Genomic DNA, 18,732 nt, shown 5'->3' with positions numbered 1-18,732 from the left:
TTGATAGAAGTCATGTATCGCCCCATTTCGGTGGATACAAAAAAAATTGGATACAAAAAAAAACTGTGACTGTTGTGAGCGAGCTATCCTGATTAAAACTTCCAAACAGGACAATTTTCACAATAAAACTTAAGGCCATGTTTTATTTGCTGATCAATGGACAAAAAAAAGGCAGTGAGTTTTCTTCCTAACCCCCCCCACCCCAGTTATTTCCTTGAAAGTCTGTGCTCGTAAAAATCACGAAAAAGTTGGAAAGACGGAATTGTTGAAACTTTTAAATATATTTTACACAATCTCGTTTTGTACAAAAATACAAGTTAATTATAAACATAAAGCGATGATACTATTAGGTAAATCTTCTTTTGCGATATGCTACTATATATATATATATATGTCTATATATATATATATCTATATATATATTTTTTTTATTTATAAAACAATCTCATCACCGTTCTCACTGAGATCCGTACCAGATTGAATCACGACTAGCAAAGAATTCTACAATTACACGGACCAGGTTTTCAGCTGTAAATATTTCGATTTTAGACTGGCCAAAATGAAAGGAAAAAAAAAAGGGGGCACTGATGTCCATAAACCAACAAATAATTCGGCTAGGATGTGGCAAACACAAACACACAGATCTCTACAAGAAACCATTATCAGTACATAATTGTTGCACATATACCAACATGGAATGAAACTTTAGTGAGATGCCGTGGAAAATTCACTCGTCTTCAACCTGGCATTTTCTCTGACTTCATCGAAGGAGTACGTCTTCGTCACTACTCCGTTTTTAAACACCGTGTGAAGGAAATCCTGCAAAGGAACGCCATTCGTTAGAGCTTTAGTGAAACACAATACAGCATCTACCCCTCAAAATTTAAGACATGGCTATTTCAGCAAGCGGGACTGGCCTAGGGGAAATTTTTAGTTGGGTTTTAATATAATTTTAAATTAACATAGGCCTAATATTATATCTTTTTTAATTGTGTTTTAATTATAGTATTCTGTACTTTTGTAATTGTTTTATCTGGCTGTTAGCTGCCCTGAGTCCGTAAGGAGAAGGGCGGGATATAAATACAATAAACATAAACATAAACAACATAAACAAGTGACTTAAATAAGCCATTATAAGATCTCGAGTTACATTCGTTTAGTGACCCGTTTGAAGTTACAACGGCACTGAAAAAAACACTGGTTTATGACCGTTTTTCACACCTACAACCGTTGGGACCATCCCCATGTCACGTGATCAAAATTCAGACACGTGGCTCCTGACTCGTTTTGAGTCCGTTGTCACGAGTCAGTTTTGATTCATGAATAATTTTCAGTCAGCTGTCATAAGGCAACTGACTCATGACTCATATTTATGACGGCTGCCGTGTCCGTGTGTGTGTGAGACGTGATCCCCTTTTGTGACCTTCTGACAAGCAAAGTCAGTGGGAGAAGCCATATTCACTTAACAACCGTGTTACTAACAACTGCAGAGTTTCACTTAACAACTGTGGCAAGAAACTCATTTAACAACTGTCTTGCTTAGCAACAGAAAATTGGGGGTCAATTGTGGTCGTGAGCCGAGAACTACTTGTAAGTCAATGCATAACTAATGCTAGTTTCTATTGGTGTACAGATCAGATATATACGAAAGAAATTTAACTAGATATTAACAGGCAGAAGCTACTGAAAATTGTCAATTGCTTTTCTATTCCCTAGCTGCAAATTAAACTGCTCTGGGACTTCAGAATTCAAACAGACAAGCACCTGCAACATAACACCCCGGACTTAACAGTTGTCGATAAGAAAGACAAAAAAGTCTGGATAGTGGATGTGGCAGTGCCTGGAGACAGCAGAAGAGACAAGAAAGAACTGGAGAAGATAACAAAATACAAAGACCTATGAGTAGAAATAGAAAGACTGTGGCAAAGGCAAGCAAGAGTAGTACCAATAGTAATAGGCGCCTTGGGTACAATCCCAAAACAACTGGAGCACCACTTGAACGCTATCGGCATTGACAAATTCACCATTAGTCAATTGCATAAGGCGGCCTTACTAGGAACGGCTTCCATCCTGTGGCGATATCTGTAATACCATCAAACATCCACATCTGCCTATCCCAGGTCCTTGGGAAGGACTCGATAGGTAGACAAAAATGCCAAATCCAGTCTGAGCATCTGGTTGATTGTGTGATGATCAATAATAATAATAATAATAATAATAATAATAATAATTATTATTATTATATAATAATAATAATAATAATAATAATAATAATAATAAATCAATAATTTAAAAACACGGAGGGTCGAGGAGATGTTCCGCTGAGACCCGTCGAATGCTCGATAACTTCTTACGTTCGGACAAACACAAAGACGAGATTTTGGGGTAGCAATAAATAGGGATAGGGGGGATTCTGACATTTCCTTTACCTTCGTAAATTGAACCTGTCCGTATTCTTCTAGATCCCCTTTGCCTTCTTCTAGTGTAACAAAGTCTCCGTTCGGCATTCTGTGCAAGGACAATCTTCCTTTCTTGGAACGTTTGTTGGGATCGGCTACCGGATCCTTAAAGACATTCACCTGGAAGCCAAATTTAAAAGGAATTCACCCAGGCTGACCTCAGCGAGTTCCCGTTTTCCTCTCAAGTAAAAATGACATTTAGAGAACATACCCCGAGGCCATTAGTAACCACGTAACTGCATTTGAACGAGCAGTTCAAGAGATCTCTGGTTAGTTTCTGCAGAAGGGCTCCACCCGACCCGAAAGCGATGTTTTCAATGCTCCATTTCTGCTGTTTCATGCCCTCCACGATCTGGAAGCGACAGAAGACGCTTTTTTAAGCATTGCACAAGCAAGGTTACAGATTCTAAATTAAGCCTCATAATGTACATGCATCGACTCTACTTTTTTTAAAAAAGATCATTTAATGTGTTGTGCCATTTTTGCGGATAAATGCAACTTCCACAAACGAAGAGCGGTTTTGTAAGTTACGTTTACCCACCCAAATTGCGTAAGACCGTTTTTGTTTTGTGCAAGTTGCGTTTATCCACAAAAAAAGAATAAGATAACATCCTGTCGGGTTCCTGTTAAGAAATATTCTGGAATAGCTAGGCAATCTGCTGTTAACTGTCTTCCAACCCGCCTGCTACGATATTCAATGTTTTGGAAGGTCTGAGCATCTCTGGAATTTTAAGAAGAGTTCCAGACATCACCACAAATAAAGTCAGAATAACAGAGTTGGAAGGGACCTTGGAGGTCTTCTAGTCCAGCCCCCTGCTCAGGCAGGAAAGCCTATACCATTTCAGACAAATGGCTGTCCAGTCTCTTCTTAAAAACCTTCCAGTGTTGGAGCATTCACAATTTCTGGAGGCAGCTTGTTCCACTGGTTAATTGTTCTAACTATCAGGATATTTCTCCTTAGTTCCAGGTTGCTTCTCTCCTTTGTTAGTTTCCATCTGTTGCTTCTTATCCTGGACTCAGGTGCTTTAGAGAATAGCTTGACCCCCACTTCTTTGTGGTAAGTCTACGGTGGCAACGTTAGGAGTCTCCCTGATTTATGTTTTCTCCTTTTGATGTCACCTTGCTAAAAAATGAGGGGGGAAAAACCCCAATTTATGCCTGCCGTGTTGTTGTTTTTCTCCATTTTTCCTGTAAAAAAAAATTCCTCGGACAGCCAGGTAGAATTATTCATAACAAAAAAAAAAAAAAACTCACACAGAGGGGCTGAAAGTTCTGTTGGTGTCCCAGGTTTAAAAAGAAAATCTGCTTAAAAATAAATTGGGGGAGGGGGAGAGAGAGAAAAAAAAGACTGGGTTGGTTTTGAGTGGATGGCCCTAGGAGATATCCAATAGCAACCTAACTACTAGGTGTTTATTCAATCTGGAAAGGTCAAGATTTTGCAAGATGACCCCTTCCATCCAGCTGCTTCTCTTCTTGTACACATAATCCAAACCACAAGGAACCATTTGGAAAATGCAAGTCACTTCTATTTCCCCCGCTGAAAAGACAACGGGAAAGCTTGTGGGTTTTCCTTAGAACGGTGTGTTCAAGGCTAAATCACACTTTGTACATGTCAAGTTAACGCCCTAAACAAGGTCACCAAAAAGCATCACCCGGGCTAAGAGGGTGACCTTCAGCATGGGATGGGCTACTGTCCTCAAGTTAACTCCTGCAAGTTATTTTGGTTTTCTCTCTATTCGGCTTCCTGTTAATATACAGCAAAGAGGATGTGGCGAGATTTTGCAAGATTCCACGCTACTTGTAGGTTCTCGTGAGCTTCTGTACCAACTGTGGGGTCATACATCTTCTCAGAGGTCAACATTTGGGGTCTCTCCTGAATTGCGAAAAAACCCAAACAAACGCAGCTCTGATTGAAAATTGAGGGGGGAAACTGCGAGTGAAAGAAAATAAGATAAGAGGGGGGGAAAAAAAGGCAACTGGAGTCATTTTAAGCTTTTAGTTTCAGCTGCTTGCTGCAAATACAGCTTTTTTTAAGCACTGTGCTATTAAGACACGATGTATTTTTCCACTGAACCTCAGAGGGAAATATTTCTCCAACTTTTAACATCCGTTTTGCCTAGACAGGTTTGAGAACACGACCACCAATGAAGGTATGGTTTGTCTTTAATGGTACCCACGTTGAAAGGCAACTGAAGTGCTTCTCTAAAAGTTTTAACAGAATGACAGAGTTGGAAGGGACCTTGGAGATCTTCTAGTCCAGCCCCCTGCTCAAGCAGGGAGAACCTATACGATTCCAGACAACTGGCCCGTCCAGTCTCTTCTTTAAAAGCCTCCAGGGATGGAGCACTCACAACATCAAAATTAATCAGAAAAAAAAAAAATCACACCTCTTGCAATGTGTTGATATCCACACCGTCTCCTTGAATAATTCTGAGGTAAGGTGGCAAGACTTTATAGCCTTTTGCATTTTCTACAATGGGGAACTTCTTTCCGAGAATTTCCAGAACCTAGCAAAAAAAAAAACAAAAGAAAGAAAGAAAGAGAGAGAGAGAGAGAGAGAGAGAGAGAGAGAGAGAGAGGGAGAGAGAGAGAGGGAGAGAGGACGAGAAGAGAGAAATATTAGCAAATCAGCCTGTCATTCCATTAAATAAACCAGGCAGATAACAAATTCAAAACAGAAGTCATATAACAAAAAGATCTAAAGCAGGCATGTCAAACTGCCGGCCCGCGGACCGGATGCATCATACTGCATCATACATGCATCACGTGACGTCACGAGTTTGACATGCCTGATCTAAAGGAAGAAACATTCAAATCCAGTCGTTCTATTAAAATTATACCGGAAAGAATTATACCCTTGGATTAAGGCTTGCTGAAGTTAAGTTTTGAATGAAGAATATTTTGCTTCACTTTACAGCATCTCTTAGCTTCCACCGACAGATGTTATCGGCATCTATCAGTGGGAACTGAAACCCATATATAGTTAAGTCCTCGACTTACCGACATTCGTTCAGTGACTGTTCGAAGTTACAACGGCACTGAAAAAAGAGACACGACTATTTTTCACACACACCACTTGCGCCATCCCCATGGTCCCACAATCAAAATTCCAACGCTTGGCAATGGGAATGTATATAGGATGGCTGCAATCTCCCAATTTTGGCCTCAATTATAGTCATAAGTTGAGGACTTAGCTGTATCTAAAAGTGTGTGGTGGACACGAGTGTAAAACAATACTAATGTTCTTTGTCCTACAGCAAAGGTAGGCAACCCTGGCTCTTTTATGACTCATGGACTTCAACTCCCAGAATTCCTCAGCCAGCATGGCTCAGCTTGGAAACCTCTCCCTTTCCCCTCAGCGTGGCTGGCTCAGGAATTCTGGGAGTTGAAGTCCACGAGTCATAAAAGAGCCAAGGTTGCCTAGCCCTGGCCTACAGGTTCCCTCAAACAGGTGGTTTTTTTAAAAAACAGAGTAAATTTTAGGAAGGACTAATTACAATTATCCTTGACTTACGACCACGACTGAGCCCCAAATTTCAGTTACTACGCGAGACCATCGTTGAGTCAATTTTGCCCGATTTTACCACCTTTCTTTCTTGCCCAAATTGTTAAATGAGTCACTGCAGATGTTAAGTGAGTTAACCTGGTTGTTAAGTGAAATCGGGCTTCCCCTTTGACTTTGCAGTGACTCACTTAACGTCTGTGTCCAAAAAGGTAACAAAATGACTCACTTAACAAAAACGCTTTAGGCTTAGCAATGGAAATTCTGGTGGTAAATCAAGGAATTATCTGTATATTTTGTGTAAGTGGGTTTAAATCTTGTCGGGTTCCTATAAGTCAAGGAAATTCCTGGTATTTAACGGTGCATTGAATTCTGTATATCCGTCCTATCTAACCGATTCTTTCTAAGAAGGGCACGTGCTTTTAGAAAAGTCATTTTAAGAATGTAAACCCCAGCAGCAAAAGCCACAATTGTTAAAAGGGTAAAAACAAAACCGCCAGAAACATCAAAAGCACACGCCGTCCTTTATCTGATGCTGACAGGTAGTCCTTACAGGGGTGCCTGAAGGCTAAAAGGAAGGAACATATAATTAATGCGTTATCTGGGGTGATCGCTCCACTAACACTACCCTGTGTAACACAGGCAGTCCTCGACTTACAACAATTCATTTAGTGACCATTCAAAGTTACAACAGCAGTGAAAAAAGTGACTTATGACTTTTTTCACACTTACGACCGTTGCAGCACTCCCATGACGTGATCAAAATTCAGACGCTGGGCCACCGACTCACATTTATGACGGTCGCAGCGTCCTAGGGGTCACGTGTTCCCCTTTTGCGACCTTCTGACAAGCAAAGTCAATAGGGGAAGCCAGAATCACTTAACAACCGGGTTACTAACTTAACCACTGCAGGGATTCACTTTGTAACCGTGGGAGGAAAGGTCGTAAAATGGGGGGCACTCAACAAATGTTTCACTTAGCCACGGAAATTTTGTGCTCAAGTGCGGTCGTATGTCGAGGACGGCCTGTGTTTAGAATACGTGGGCACGCTGAAGAATGCAGAAGCTTGGCTGAAGGAGCTAAGCGGCCTACGCTGATTGAATCATTTAGCAATAACTAAATAATAATAATAATAATAATAATAATAATAATAATAATAATAATAATAATAATAATAATAATAATAATAATAATAATAAAAAAGTTGGAAGGGACCTTGAAGGTCATCTAGTCCAACCCCCTGCTCAGGCAGGAAACCCTACACCATTTCGGACAAATGGCTGTCCAGTTTCTTCTTAAAAACTTCCAGTGTTGGAGCATTCGCCGCTTCTGGAGGCAGGTTGTTCCACTGGTTAATTGTTCTCACTGTCAGGAAGTTTCTCTTTAGTTCTAGGTTGCTTCTCTCCTTGATTAGTTTCCATCCGTTGCTTCTTGTCCTGCCTTCAGCCGCTTTGGAGAAGAGCTTGACTCCCTCTTCTTTGGGGCAGCCCCTGAGATACTGGCACGCTGCTATCATGTCCCCCCTTGTCCTTCTCCTCGTTAAACTAGACATACCCAATTCCAGCAACCGTTCTTCATATGTTTTAGCCTCCAGTCCCTGATCATTTTTATTGCTCTTCTCTGTATTCTTTCTGGAGTCTCAACATCTTTTTTACATCGTGGTGACCAAAACTGGATGCAGTATTCCAGGTGTGGCCTTACCAAGGCATTGTAAAGTGGTATTAATATTAACATTAAATGATTTTACTCTGGAATTTTGAAACCTGAAACCTGAACTCTGAGCTCTTACCTTCAGCACGGTGTCGAGAGGATTTCCTGAATCTGGCCGGATAATCAGGGGAGCTTCTGCACTTCTCGTCTCAATTAAATGCCTTAAATCCTCACCCCAGATTTTCTCACAAGCATTGTAAATATCGTAACTGTCACTGACCACGGAGACCGGCACGGAAGAAAAATGTGTCACAATATGTTTGAAAGCATCTTTTTCATGGTCTTTTCCCCAAGCTGTTATAGTACTGGGAAGGAGAGGAGAGGCTGATTAAATTCTGAGACAATTATGCTTGCATCCTTTTTAATACTTTTATATTTTGTGATCAAAAGTCCTTAAGGTAGTAAACAGGGATGTTTTCTTGAAGCAACTTGAGGTAATGTTTTCATTTGTGTGAAACAGTTAAAAATCTCCACTGCCTTACGGACGTTTTCTGCCACTCCTATCTCAAGCAGCTAGCCCTGTAGATTGATTGATCGTACTTAAATCATCAATTTAAATCATAGAGTAGTTTTGAGTTCCCAAAAGAGCTTAAATTAAACTTAATTTCCCCCCCCAAATGAATCTATTTAGAAAAATGGAACCCTAAATCCAGGAAACCTTGGACTAATACTCTATCCATAACAATTTTTTAATATAAAAAATCCCAAAACTGATGCATTTGAAATGAAAAGAATATTATTTTTATTATAAATTATGTGTAGTAACTTGATCGATTCCCAAAAGGAACTGAAAACACAATGAAAGTTGAAACTTTCATTTAATTTTTAATGAACTTATATAGCATCAAATAAAGCTGCAAATAAACTGAACAACTGCTAGAAATGACTGGTTGATACCGGAATTGCTAATGAAGAATACAACTATGTGGCATGTGTGGTGTTTGTTTGTTTGTTTGTTTGTGTGTGTGTGTATTGTGTGTGGCTAGATACATGATACAGACAGACAGACATAGATTAAATATAGAGAGATGCTAGATACATAGGGGATAGATGGATGGATGGATGGACGGACGGACGGACAGACAGATATAGAGGTAGAGAGATGACATAGATATAGATAGATAGATAGATAGATAGATAGATAGATAGATAGATAGATAGATGGATGGATGGATGGATGGATGGACGGACGGACGGACGGACGGAAGACAGACAGACAGACAGACAGACAGATATAGAGGTAGAGATGACAGAGATAGATATAGATAGATAGATAGATAGATAGATAGATAGATAGATAGATAGATAGATAGATAGATAGATAGATAGATAGATAGATGGATGGATGGATGGATGGATGGATGGATGGATGGATGGATGGATGGATGGACGGACGGACGGACGGACGGAAGACAGACAGACAGACAGATATAGAGGTAGAGATGACAGAGATAGATATAGATAGATAGATAGATAGATAGATAGACAGACACACAGAGACAGACATAAAGATAGACAGATAAAGCTAGAGATATATAGAGATGAGAGATAGATAGACAGACACACAGAGAGAGACAGAGGCAGAGATAGATAGATAGAGATAGATGACAGATATATAAAAATATAAAGATAGATAGACAGATAAAGCTAGAGATAAAGCTAGAGATATATAGAGATGAGACAGACAGACAGACAGGATAGTAGTCCCTGTCTATTATATATATAGTAGACAAGGACTAGAAGACAGCAATGGTGATAAATGTAGCATTACCAAGTGACACCAACATCAGGAAGAAGGTGGATGAGAAGCTGGAGAAGGACCAGGGACTGATGGAAGAACGGGGCAGGATATGGAAAGTCAAGACCAAAGTGGTCTCCGTGTCGGTAGACGCACTTGGGGCTGTGTTTCCTAATCTGGCTGAGGGGCTCCAACAGATCCCAAGAACGACATCAGAGCTCTCCACCCATTAAGAATGCCGTGCTAGGAACAACTAAGAGCCCGGGCAGAACCCCAGGTCTTTGGTAGAGGTTATATGTACATAAAATACCCATCTGTAGTTGAAGAAGTCCGATTTTCAGCAAGGCCACGTTGGCTTCAGCCAACCTAAAACTTGACTGCAACCCAAGGGAGAATCAAAACGAAAGTCTCCCTCAACGACGGTGTGAAAACCTAGTCACTCTCTGAATTTCCCACCTTGGGTTTGGGGCGATATAGGAATAGCTTGCCGTAGCTTCTCCTGAGATCTCAGTTCAAATTCAAAATCTAATCCCCGGGTCTGTGGCTCCTTAACTTGTCACGTCTGAGGTTGGTTTTAGTTTTTTTCCCCAAGATCAACCTCACATTGGCTTGATGTGGTCACCTGATCAGGATAACACCAGAAGAATAGGAAGCTATACATAATGTCAATAAAATAAAAATAAAAATAAAAAGAGACACCTGTGTTCAGCAGCTGGAACCGAATAGCCTGGGACCGGGTCTTTTGTGCCGTAATATTTCTTAATTAAAACAATTCCGGCTACCGTATCCGTGCCTTTGAAGTTCACCAAGTGTGCGGAAGCTCCGATTCCTGCAGTCTGGGAAAACGTGATTTCTGGTTTCAACTAACGGCGGAGTCCAATTCCGCAGCCCTCCCTCCAGTTTTACAACATACATCGCAAAGGCTTACTGGGCTTAGGGATCGTCCAAAGTTACGAGGCCGCTGGGAAAAAAAGTGACTTACAACCAGTCCTCACACTTACGGCCTCCCCACGCGTGATCAAAATTCGTACGTCACTTTTTTCCAGTGATGTTGTAACTTCAAACGGTCACTAAACGAACTGCTGTTAAGTGAAGGACGACCTGTATATCCTGGGCTTTGGAATATCTGTCCAGGGATGTTCACGTGGTGTCTTTTCAGCAATTATCCTCCCATATTTTTAAACAAGGTGTTAGTGACACGAGGATGGTTTTAACTTTGTCCTGTGGCTTTTCATTCCCAGGGCTAGAATTCATTTCGTTCTCTACAGGCTCCCACTTTTCATGCCATGTTTTCAGGGAGGTCTTTATTCAACTGCTTCAACTTAGTGCTTAATTGTTTGGGGCTGTACTGTAAACCCTCCGAGGGGCTCAGTGCAAAGGGGCACGCCAACGTTTTAACCCCAAGGAAGTGATTGAAGACCGTTACCTCTTGAGAAGACACCCCTCTGTAACCGAAGTCGTGGAGTTTGTAGTCCAGCCCTTCTAAGCTGCCTGAGGTCTCCAGCAAGTATTTCGCCAGGATCTTCTTCTGCTCTCTGGAGTTTGTAGCTACTGTGATGGGATACCAGGACTGCACAAGGATTGTCTGGCAAAAGAAAAAGAATGCACACCAAGGTAAAGTATAGGCTAGGCTAGGTTAAAGATAGGATAGGATGGGATGGGATAAGAAGATGGGATGGGATGGGATAGGATAAGAAGGTATGGGATGGGATGGAATAGAATAGGATAGGAAGATAGGATAGGATAAGGGATGGGATGGGATGGGATAGGAAGATAGGATAAGAAGGGATGGGATGCAATAGGATAAGAAGGGATAGGATAGGAAGATAGGATAAGAAGGGATCGGATGGGATAGGATAAGATGGGATTGGATAGGATAGGAAGATAGGATAAGGGATGGGATGGGATAGGATAGGAAGATAGGATAAGAAGGGATGAGATGGGATGGGATAGGAAGATAGGATAAGAAGGGATGGAATGGGATGGGATAAGATGGGATGGGATAGGATAGGAAGACAGGATGGGATGGGATGGGATAGGATAGGATAGGAAGATAGGATAAGGGATGGGATGGAATGGGATAGGATAGGATAAGATGGGACGGGATGGGATAGGATAGGAAGATAGGATGGGATGGGATAGGATAGGATGATAGGATAAGAAGGGATGGGATGGGATGGAATAGGATAGGATAAGATGGGATAGGATAGGAAGATAGGATAAGAAGGGATGGAATGGGATGGGATGGGATAAGATGGGATGGGATAGGATAGGATAGGAAGATAGGATAAGGGATGGGATGGAATGGGATAGGATAGGATAAGATGGGACGGGATGGGATAGGATAGGAAGATAGGATGGGATGGGATAGGATAGGAAGATAGGATAAGAAGGGATGGGATGGGATGGGATGGAATAGGATAGGATAAGATGGGATAGGATAGGAAGATAGGATGGGATGGGATGGGATAGGAAGATAGGATAAGAAGGGATGGGATGGGATGGAATAGGATAGGATAGGATAGGATAGGATAAGATGGGATGGGATAGGAAGATAGGATAAGAAGGGATGGGACGGGACGGGACAGGACAAGACAACCTTTATTGTCACTATTTTCTGTGACCACACTGGAACACATTACAAAAATTAAATTCTGATGCCTCTCTCAAAAAAAATATATATGCTCCTGATCTTGTAAGGAAATCTAAGTGTGTGTGTGTATAAAATTAAATTCTGATGCCCTCTTTCAAAAGAATTATCAGGAGCATATATATTTCTTTGCAGAGAATTTAATTTTATACACAGAGAGAGAGAGAGAGAGCTAGATTTCCTTACAAGATCAGGAACAAAGATTACAAGAGAACTAATTCTCGGCAAGAGAACTGTATAGGCAGTCCTTGACTTAGCAACCGTTCATTTAGCAATTCTTCAAAGTCACAACGGCGCTGGAGATTCTCCACGATTCTCTTAGCCAGCGCAGCGATTCGCTCAACCGTAGCAAAAAAAGGCCGTAAAAGCGGGTGACACAGCGCTGAGGAACAGAAATTCTAGTCTCAACCATGATTGTTAAGTCAAGAACAGCTTGTATTAGTGGCATCTTCTCTGACCTGATTTAATCGTAGAAATCTGTTGGAAATGATTGATTTTTACAAAAGCAATTTCATAATGTAACTACATGCTGCAGACAGCATTTATTTTGATCTTATCACAAATCTTGCTTGGAGGGGCTGCCCCAAAGAAGAAGGGGTCAAGCTATTCTCCAAAGCACCTGAAGGCAGGACAAGAAGCCACGGATGGAAACTAATCCAGGAGAGGACCAACCTAGAACTAAGGAGAAACTTCCTAACAGTGAGGACAATTAACCAGTGGAACTGCTTGCCTCCAGTAGTTGTGGATGCCCCATTGCTGGATGTTTTTAAGAAGAGATTGGACAATCATTTGTCTGAAAAGTTATGAGCAGGGGGTCTCTTCCAACCCTGTTATTCTATGTTCTATTTTCACCTTTATTCATTGGCCCAGAGAGTGGAGGAATTCATCTGATCTAGTTTCTACACTCTATGTCTTAATTTTTTTACACCTCCATCATAGCATTCCCAGTGGCAATACATGGCTGTGAATGTTGGACCATAAGAAAGGCTGAGCGCCAAAGAATTGAGGCCTTTGAACTCTGGTGCTGGAGAAGACTCCTGCGAGTCCCCTGGACTGCAAGGCGATCAAACCGGTCAGTCCTGGAGGAGATCAACCCTGACTGCTCTTTAGAAGGCCAGATCCTGAAGTTGAAACTCAAGTACTTTGGCCACCTAATGAGAAGGAAGGACTCACTGGAGAAGAGCCTAATGCTGGGAAAGATGGAGGGCAATAGAAGAAGGGGACGACAGAGAATGAGGTGGCTGGATGGAGTCACTGAAGCAGGAGGTGTGAGCTTTAAGGGACTCCAGAAGATGGTAGAGGACAAGAAGGCCTGGAAAAACGTTGTCCATGGGGTCGCGATGGGTCGGACACGACTTTGCAACTAACAACAACATAGCTCCCATTAATCTATTCAAAATGCATCGCTACTCACCTCAATCCAGTTGGTGAGCCAGTAACAGTTTGGATCCGTGTTTTCAACTGTGAAAAGTACATTTCCTCTGGGAATGACGAATCCCTCGGGAACAGCTTTTATTTCAATAGGAAGACGGCCATCGTACTTCTATTGACGTAAAAAGAGCGGCATAAGGAAGGTTTTGAAAACACTCAAATAATACCATCTATTTCGCTGGATAATAAACAGGCTTTAATGTAAATACGTGGTAACTTGGTACTCATCGGGTCCTGGAGGCGCGAGGAGTACCCAAAACTATGAGTAGCAAACAAATTTTTCCCATAAGGAATAATGTAGTGAGTCACAAGGCAGCTGACACGGACAAGTTCTAGCTTGTGCTTCGAGTATGGAACAAACAATGAGTAGCGGGGCAAAATTTTCACATCAAAATGCGTTGAGTATCAAATTCGATGAGTTAAGTACGAAGTACTACCGTACACATTTTTTTTTCCTAACAGTTTACGAAGTACTACTGTACACATATTTTTTTTTCCTAACAGACACTCAAAGATACTGCTACAGATTTCCCTGGTTTGCTTAAAAGAATGTTGAATAATAATGTCATCTTTTCAATTACCATTTTTTAAAATATTGTTTTAGCCAAACTAGCGACATATTTTTGGTATGAACAGAATGCTACTTTGGAAACAAAACGATGATTTCCCCAAGGAAGACAAACTTCCTAAAAAGAAATAAATAGGTTTATGACCTAGCAGGGGAAAAAAAAAATCCAGAACAGACTGAGAACCTCCACAGACCAAATCAACCCAAAAGATAAATCTCTGGCCGTTTCACAGAGAACCCTCTTTTTAATAAGTGCCTGTCTGCCGAGGGACACAAAGTTTTTTTACTAAACGTAAATATGAATTCGTTTTTACCTCAAGAATATAGTTCCATCCTGTTTCGTTGAAGACGTCGTCTTGAAAATGTTCCTTGTACACTGCTTTGGCTATCTGTATTTTCTCTTTGGTTACCACTTTGCCTATGAAACAAGTCAAACTTGATTATATACTCAAAGAAGGCCCCTTTCAGACACGAGTTATCTACCCTGAAAGTTGGTTCGACAATATATGTTATTGTGTTCTAGATCAGAGGTCCCCAACCTTTGGGGCACCAGGGACCGGTTCCGTGGAGAGAGATTTTTCCGTGGACCGGAGGGGGCATGGGTTTGTGGGTTGCCTGCATCCCACGGATGGGGCTTTGCTTGTTGGTGTCTCCGAACTCCATTCAGCAAGCAGCTATCAACTGCATCAATAGCTACAAAAAAAATTAGCTGCCTTAATAATGAACATTCCTAATCTTGATCCTGGCACAGCCAATCCTCTAGCACGACAAAAAGGATCTCTGTTCCACAGCTAGGGCTGACGTTCAATTAGAATTGATTTTGTAATCTGCCCATTCCAGAAATAGTTGGAACTAAAGTTCCACCACACACTCAAGCATGTTGTTCAAAAATGGATTACTGGAGTTTGACCGTAAAATTTACAACTAAAGGAATTCAGACGTGCCTTTCTTCTTAATTTTGATTTTTAAAAAAATATCCTCCTGAAATTAGAATCTTCAAGCATCTTACATTCCCATGCTACATTTCAGCAACTGGAAGTGTAACAGCAATATTTTGTTTATTAGATACTTGTAGTCTTCACCCTGCACACAAATTCATTGTCTCACTCAAGTCTTAAAGACAAAAGAATAAAATCAGCACGGTGCCTCCCATAAAACGTCCCTTGAATCCAAATTGGAATTGGGAAACAAAACTCATTTTTAAACCTAAATGTCAACCTCTCACAATCGAAGTAATGTGAGTTTGCACTTTTGCATATAAAACATTTTTCCTCCAAACTTCTTTATATAAAAGGAAAAGAGTTTTTGGTTCATTGTTTCTCAAATATTCTGGTAGCTGGAACATAATTTTGCCTGTTGGAAGGTTGCAAAAAGGGGATCACATGATCCCAGGACACTGCAACCGTCATAAATATGAGTCAGTTGTCAATCCTCCGTATTTTGATCACCTGACCCTGGGGTTGATGCAATGGTCATAAGTGTGAAAAACGGTCGTAAGGCACTTTTTTCAATACTGTTGTAACTTTGAACAGCCACTGACCAAACTGTTGTAAGTCAACGACTAAACTGTACTGCAAAATGACATAACTTAAACACAGAAAGTGTGTATTGCAGGTATGAAAATTTAATATATCTGGTTAAGAGCCTTTAAAAGACCCTGGAATAAGCTGTTCCTCAAACTTTAGGAACTGTTTATTATAAAGAACGAATAAAAATTAAAAAAGCTAAGACATAGCTGAATCCAGATCTCGTATTTATATAAGCAATTAATTCAGGATAAAATAAGTGCAGCGCACGTTCAAGGATACTTTTATGACTTATCCTTAATACAAGCCCAATTTAAGACATTTCAAACATTATTCTTATTCCACAAAAGGTAGCAGAGAAATTACAACGCGGAACGACAGCGACAATATGGAAAAATGGCATTTGAAAATCCAGGAGGGGGAAAAAAAAATACCTTGTAAGTATTTATTAAGTATGTACTGCAACCCGTAAAAAACTGTTTCCTCATATTTGACTTTCCTTAACTTGGAGTTCTCCGTCTTCTTTTCGCGACACTCAAAGTAGGAGTAAACTTTGCTCGTATTGGGTGGATATTGTTTGTAATGTGTCACCTGCAATAAGATAAACCGGATTAAGAAAATATTTCAGTCCATAAGAAGAAGGGGGGGTTAAAATTAAACCATGGTGCTACAAGCATTTTTTTTTTCAAGGATCACTTTCATCCTCCAGGCTTGACAAATTCGAGATGGCTCAAATCTCCCCAATTTTAGAAGCAAGGAACATCCATTGCTCCATTTCAGGCTGGCTATTTTGGAGCATTCATTCTTCTTTCCCATTTTATTCCTAACAAAGATTTGTTACTGTTTCTTATACACAACAGCCATCAAAAACAGCCCTTGCCACAATTGAGAAGTGAAACTGACCAGGATTCCGGATAAATGTGAAATATGATAGACAGGATTAATTTTCACTCCGCAGTTTTGCAATTAGATTTATTAGCAGCAGCAAGCAGCAGCATGCTTTTAAGACAAAAAAAAAATTGCATTCAAGCACAGGTTAAGCCTATGTTTTGCTCAGAAATAATTCATTGGACGGAACGAGGTCTGCTTATATTATCACGCAATGTACCCATGTTTTTTATTTGAACTATAAATCTCAAAATCTGTGCCTTGTCAATTAAAAAAAGCATTCTTTAATCTCTCCCGTACACGGTATGCTTTTTGACAAGACCAAATAGCAACGGTGGATGTAAAGAACAAAAAGATGCAAATAAAATCTTATTTTTCTACAATAGGACACAAATATTAGCGATAGAGGCTTGGCTACAATAAGTGAATAGAATGTTTGGTCTCAATGGTAACATGATTGTATTTAAACCTAAACGAATATTAGAAAAAGTGCTTAATTAAAACAATAAGCGCTTTTTGGCTCACAATTTGACCCCAGACTTTTTTTCCAGTAAATGATTCCAATAATCTTCTATATTGGCACATTTTGTTTAAACATAATCATTCCCCCAAACTCCAAACATTCCTTTTTACTTTACCCAGAATGTCTGTGTGATGACATGGTCTCAAGGGAAATTACGTATTCTGACATTTTCAAGGCAAAGGCATTTTATTTCCCTTACCTGAAAAACTAAAAGCTGTAGATTAAAAGATTTTTAAAAGTCAAATTTTCCTTTTCACCCACCACTTATGCTTTTATTTTTTTATTTTAATTTTTATTTTACTTTTGCATTTCTGCCAGCCTGAGCAATGAATGAATTAGCCTGGTCAGTTTCACTCTGTTTCTGATACACCAGCAGAATGATGTAATAGCGTTTGCATTTCCCAACACCGCGAGACAACATTCGATAAGGTACAACATTAAAATAAGGAAAATATAATTAATCCGATTCTTAGGTCTAAAAATCCTTAAAGGTCTGATAAAACATACAGAATAGAAATGACAGTATTGTACACATTTACTTCAGGTACAAAATCGGCAGCATCTAAAATAGAAAAGATGGGTTACTCTCTTTGTTGCTAACAACATTACCCAAAGTTTTACAATGCAGTATTAATAAAGGGTCTGGGTGCTGTTTTTGTCTGTTTGATACATGTCACGCTGCCATTATTATTACTTAGGAGTATCACACTGGTCCTAAGTATCAACATTGTGCATTGTGTGATTCCCATCACACATTTGTAAAATGCTAGCTGCCTATATAATTACCTCCCTTCTTGAGATAGCATGTTGAGGCCCCAAGGCGGATAGGTTTTATGCATCTCTGGCTGGGAAGTGTTTTAAAAATAGTTTTTTTTTTAAAAAAAATAGCATCTCTCTTTTCATATCAGCTGTCCCCAAAATATTAACTCTCCCAGTATTCGTTTTTAATGAATTGCTTTTATTCTGATTTATCCCTTTTGACTGCAAATTTGCAACTAGGCAAACTATTTGAGAACTTAAAAAAAAAATCAAAACATTTTCAAATAGGTACTTAATTCCAAAATCTAACCTAATATCTAATGCCGTATTATGCTTTTCTCCTGGAGTTTTTGTCTTCTTAAGTCAATGTATGTTTCTCTACTTAAACAAAGCTAGAGATTGGTCCATATTTCCAATCAATCTGATTTAAATACCTTTGGGGGGGAAAAAGACTGTTCTATGTGGGTGTCAACCCTGTCTGAATGTAAATGTTATTTAAAGCTTATTTTGGACATTCCTCTTAGCTCTTTTAAAAACTGGGTTAGACAGTTTTTGAAAGCTATTAAAAAAAATAGCCACTGGCCTCCAGAAACTGCAAATGTGAGAACAACTTAATGAAAGATATGCCTCGTTATTTATTTTGTTGACCCCCTTTCTATTTTTCCTTTTAGATTTAACGTTCAGGAAAATATTAACTGGATGGATGTGCAGGAAAAAATGATATTTTTTTTGCTCTCTCTATAAAAGAGTGAATGGTATTTTGAGTATTTTGTATCATGTTTATTTATTTATTTATTTATTTATTTATTTATTGCATTTATATCCCGCCCTTCTCCTTACGGACTCAGGGCGGCTGACAATTGAATAAAATACTAACATATATACATATTATACCTAATTAAAATTTAATTAAAACGAAATATTTAAATATGTCCAATTAAAAGTAATTAAAACCCCTTTAAAATCCCTCAGGCCAGT

The 18,732-nt window shown here is 39.8% G+C and overlaps 1 protein-coding gene across 1 annotated transcript; it reads right to left on the bottom strand.

The window, feature by feature from the left end:
• Positions 1-47: 47 nt before the first annotated feature.
• On the bottom strand, positions 48-17,416 carry NAMPT (nicotinamide phosphoribosyltransferase). The gene is made up of 11 exons (XM_015813591.1): positions 17,297-17,416; positions 16,019-16,175; positions 14,373-14,476; positions 13,474-13,602; positions 10,836-10,994; positions 10,109-10,245; positions 7,751-7,976; positions 4,847-4,966; positions 2,671-2,811; positions 2,445-2,579; positions 48-819 (listed from the first exon to the last, which is right to left on the bottom strand). The coding sequence occupies exons 1-11, from the start codon at positions 17,414-17,416 to the stop codon at positions 706-708; spliced, it is 1,542 nt and encodes a 513-aa protein (XP_015669077.1). The 3' UTR covers positions 48-705.
• Positions 17,417-18,732: the final 1,316 nt, after the last annotated feature.

Source organism: Protobothrops mucrosquamatus, unplaced genomic scaffold (genome assembly GCF_001527695.2).
Source record: "Protobothrops mucrosquamatus isolate PMUCROS unplaced genomic scaffold, P.Mucros_1.0 scaffold_70, whole genome shotgun sequence".
Classification (NCBI taxonomy): Eukaryota; Metazoa; Chordata; class Lepidosauria; order Squamata; family Viperidae; genus Protobothrops; species Protobothrops mucrosquamatus.
This window is presented reverse-complemented; position numbering and strand designations above follow the sequence as displayed.

Excerpts from the sequence above, each read along its gene's own strand:
- NAMPT (XM_015813591.1), bottom strand. The coding sequence starts at position 17,416 with ATGTTGTCTCGCGGTGTTGGGAAATGCAAACGCTATTACATCATTCTG. Across the intron at positions 14,477-16,018 it reads ACTTAATAAATACTTACAAG|GCAAAGTGGTAACCAAAGAG; the intron begins GTATTTTTTTTT and ends CTTGTTTCATAG. Across the intron at positions 820-2,444 it reads ATCTAGAAGAATACGGACAG|GATTTCCTTCACACGGTGTT; the intron begins GTTCAATTTACG and ends GTTCCTTTGCAG.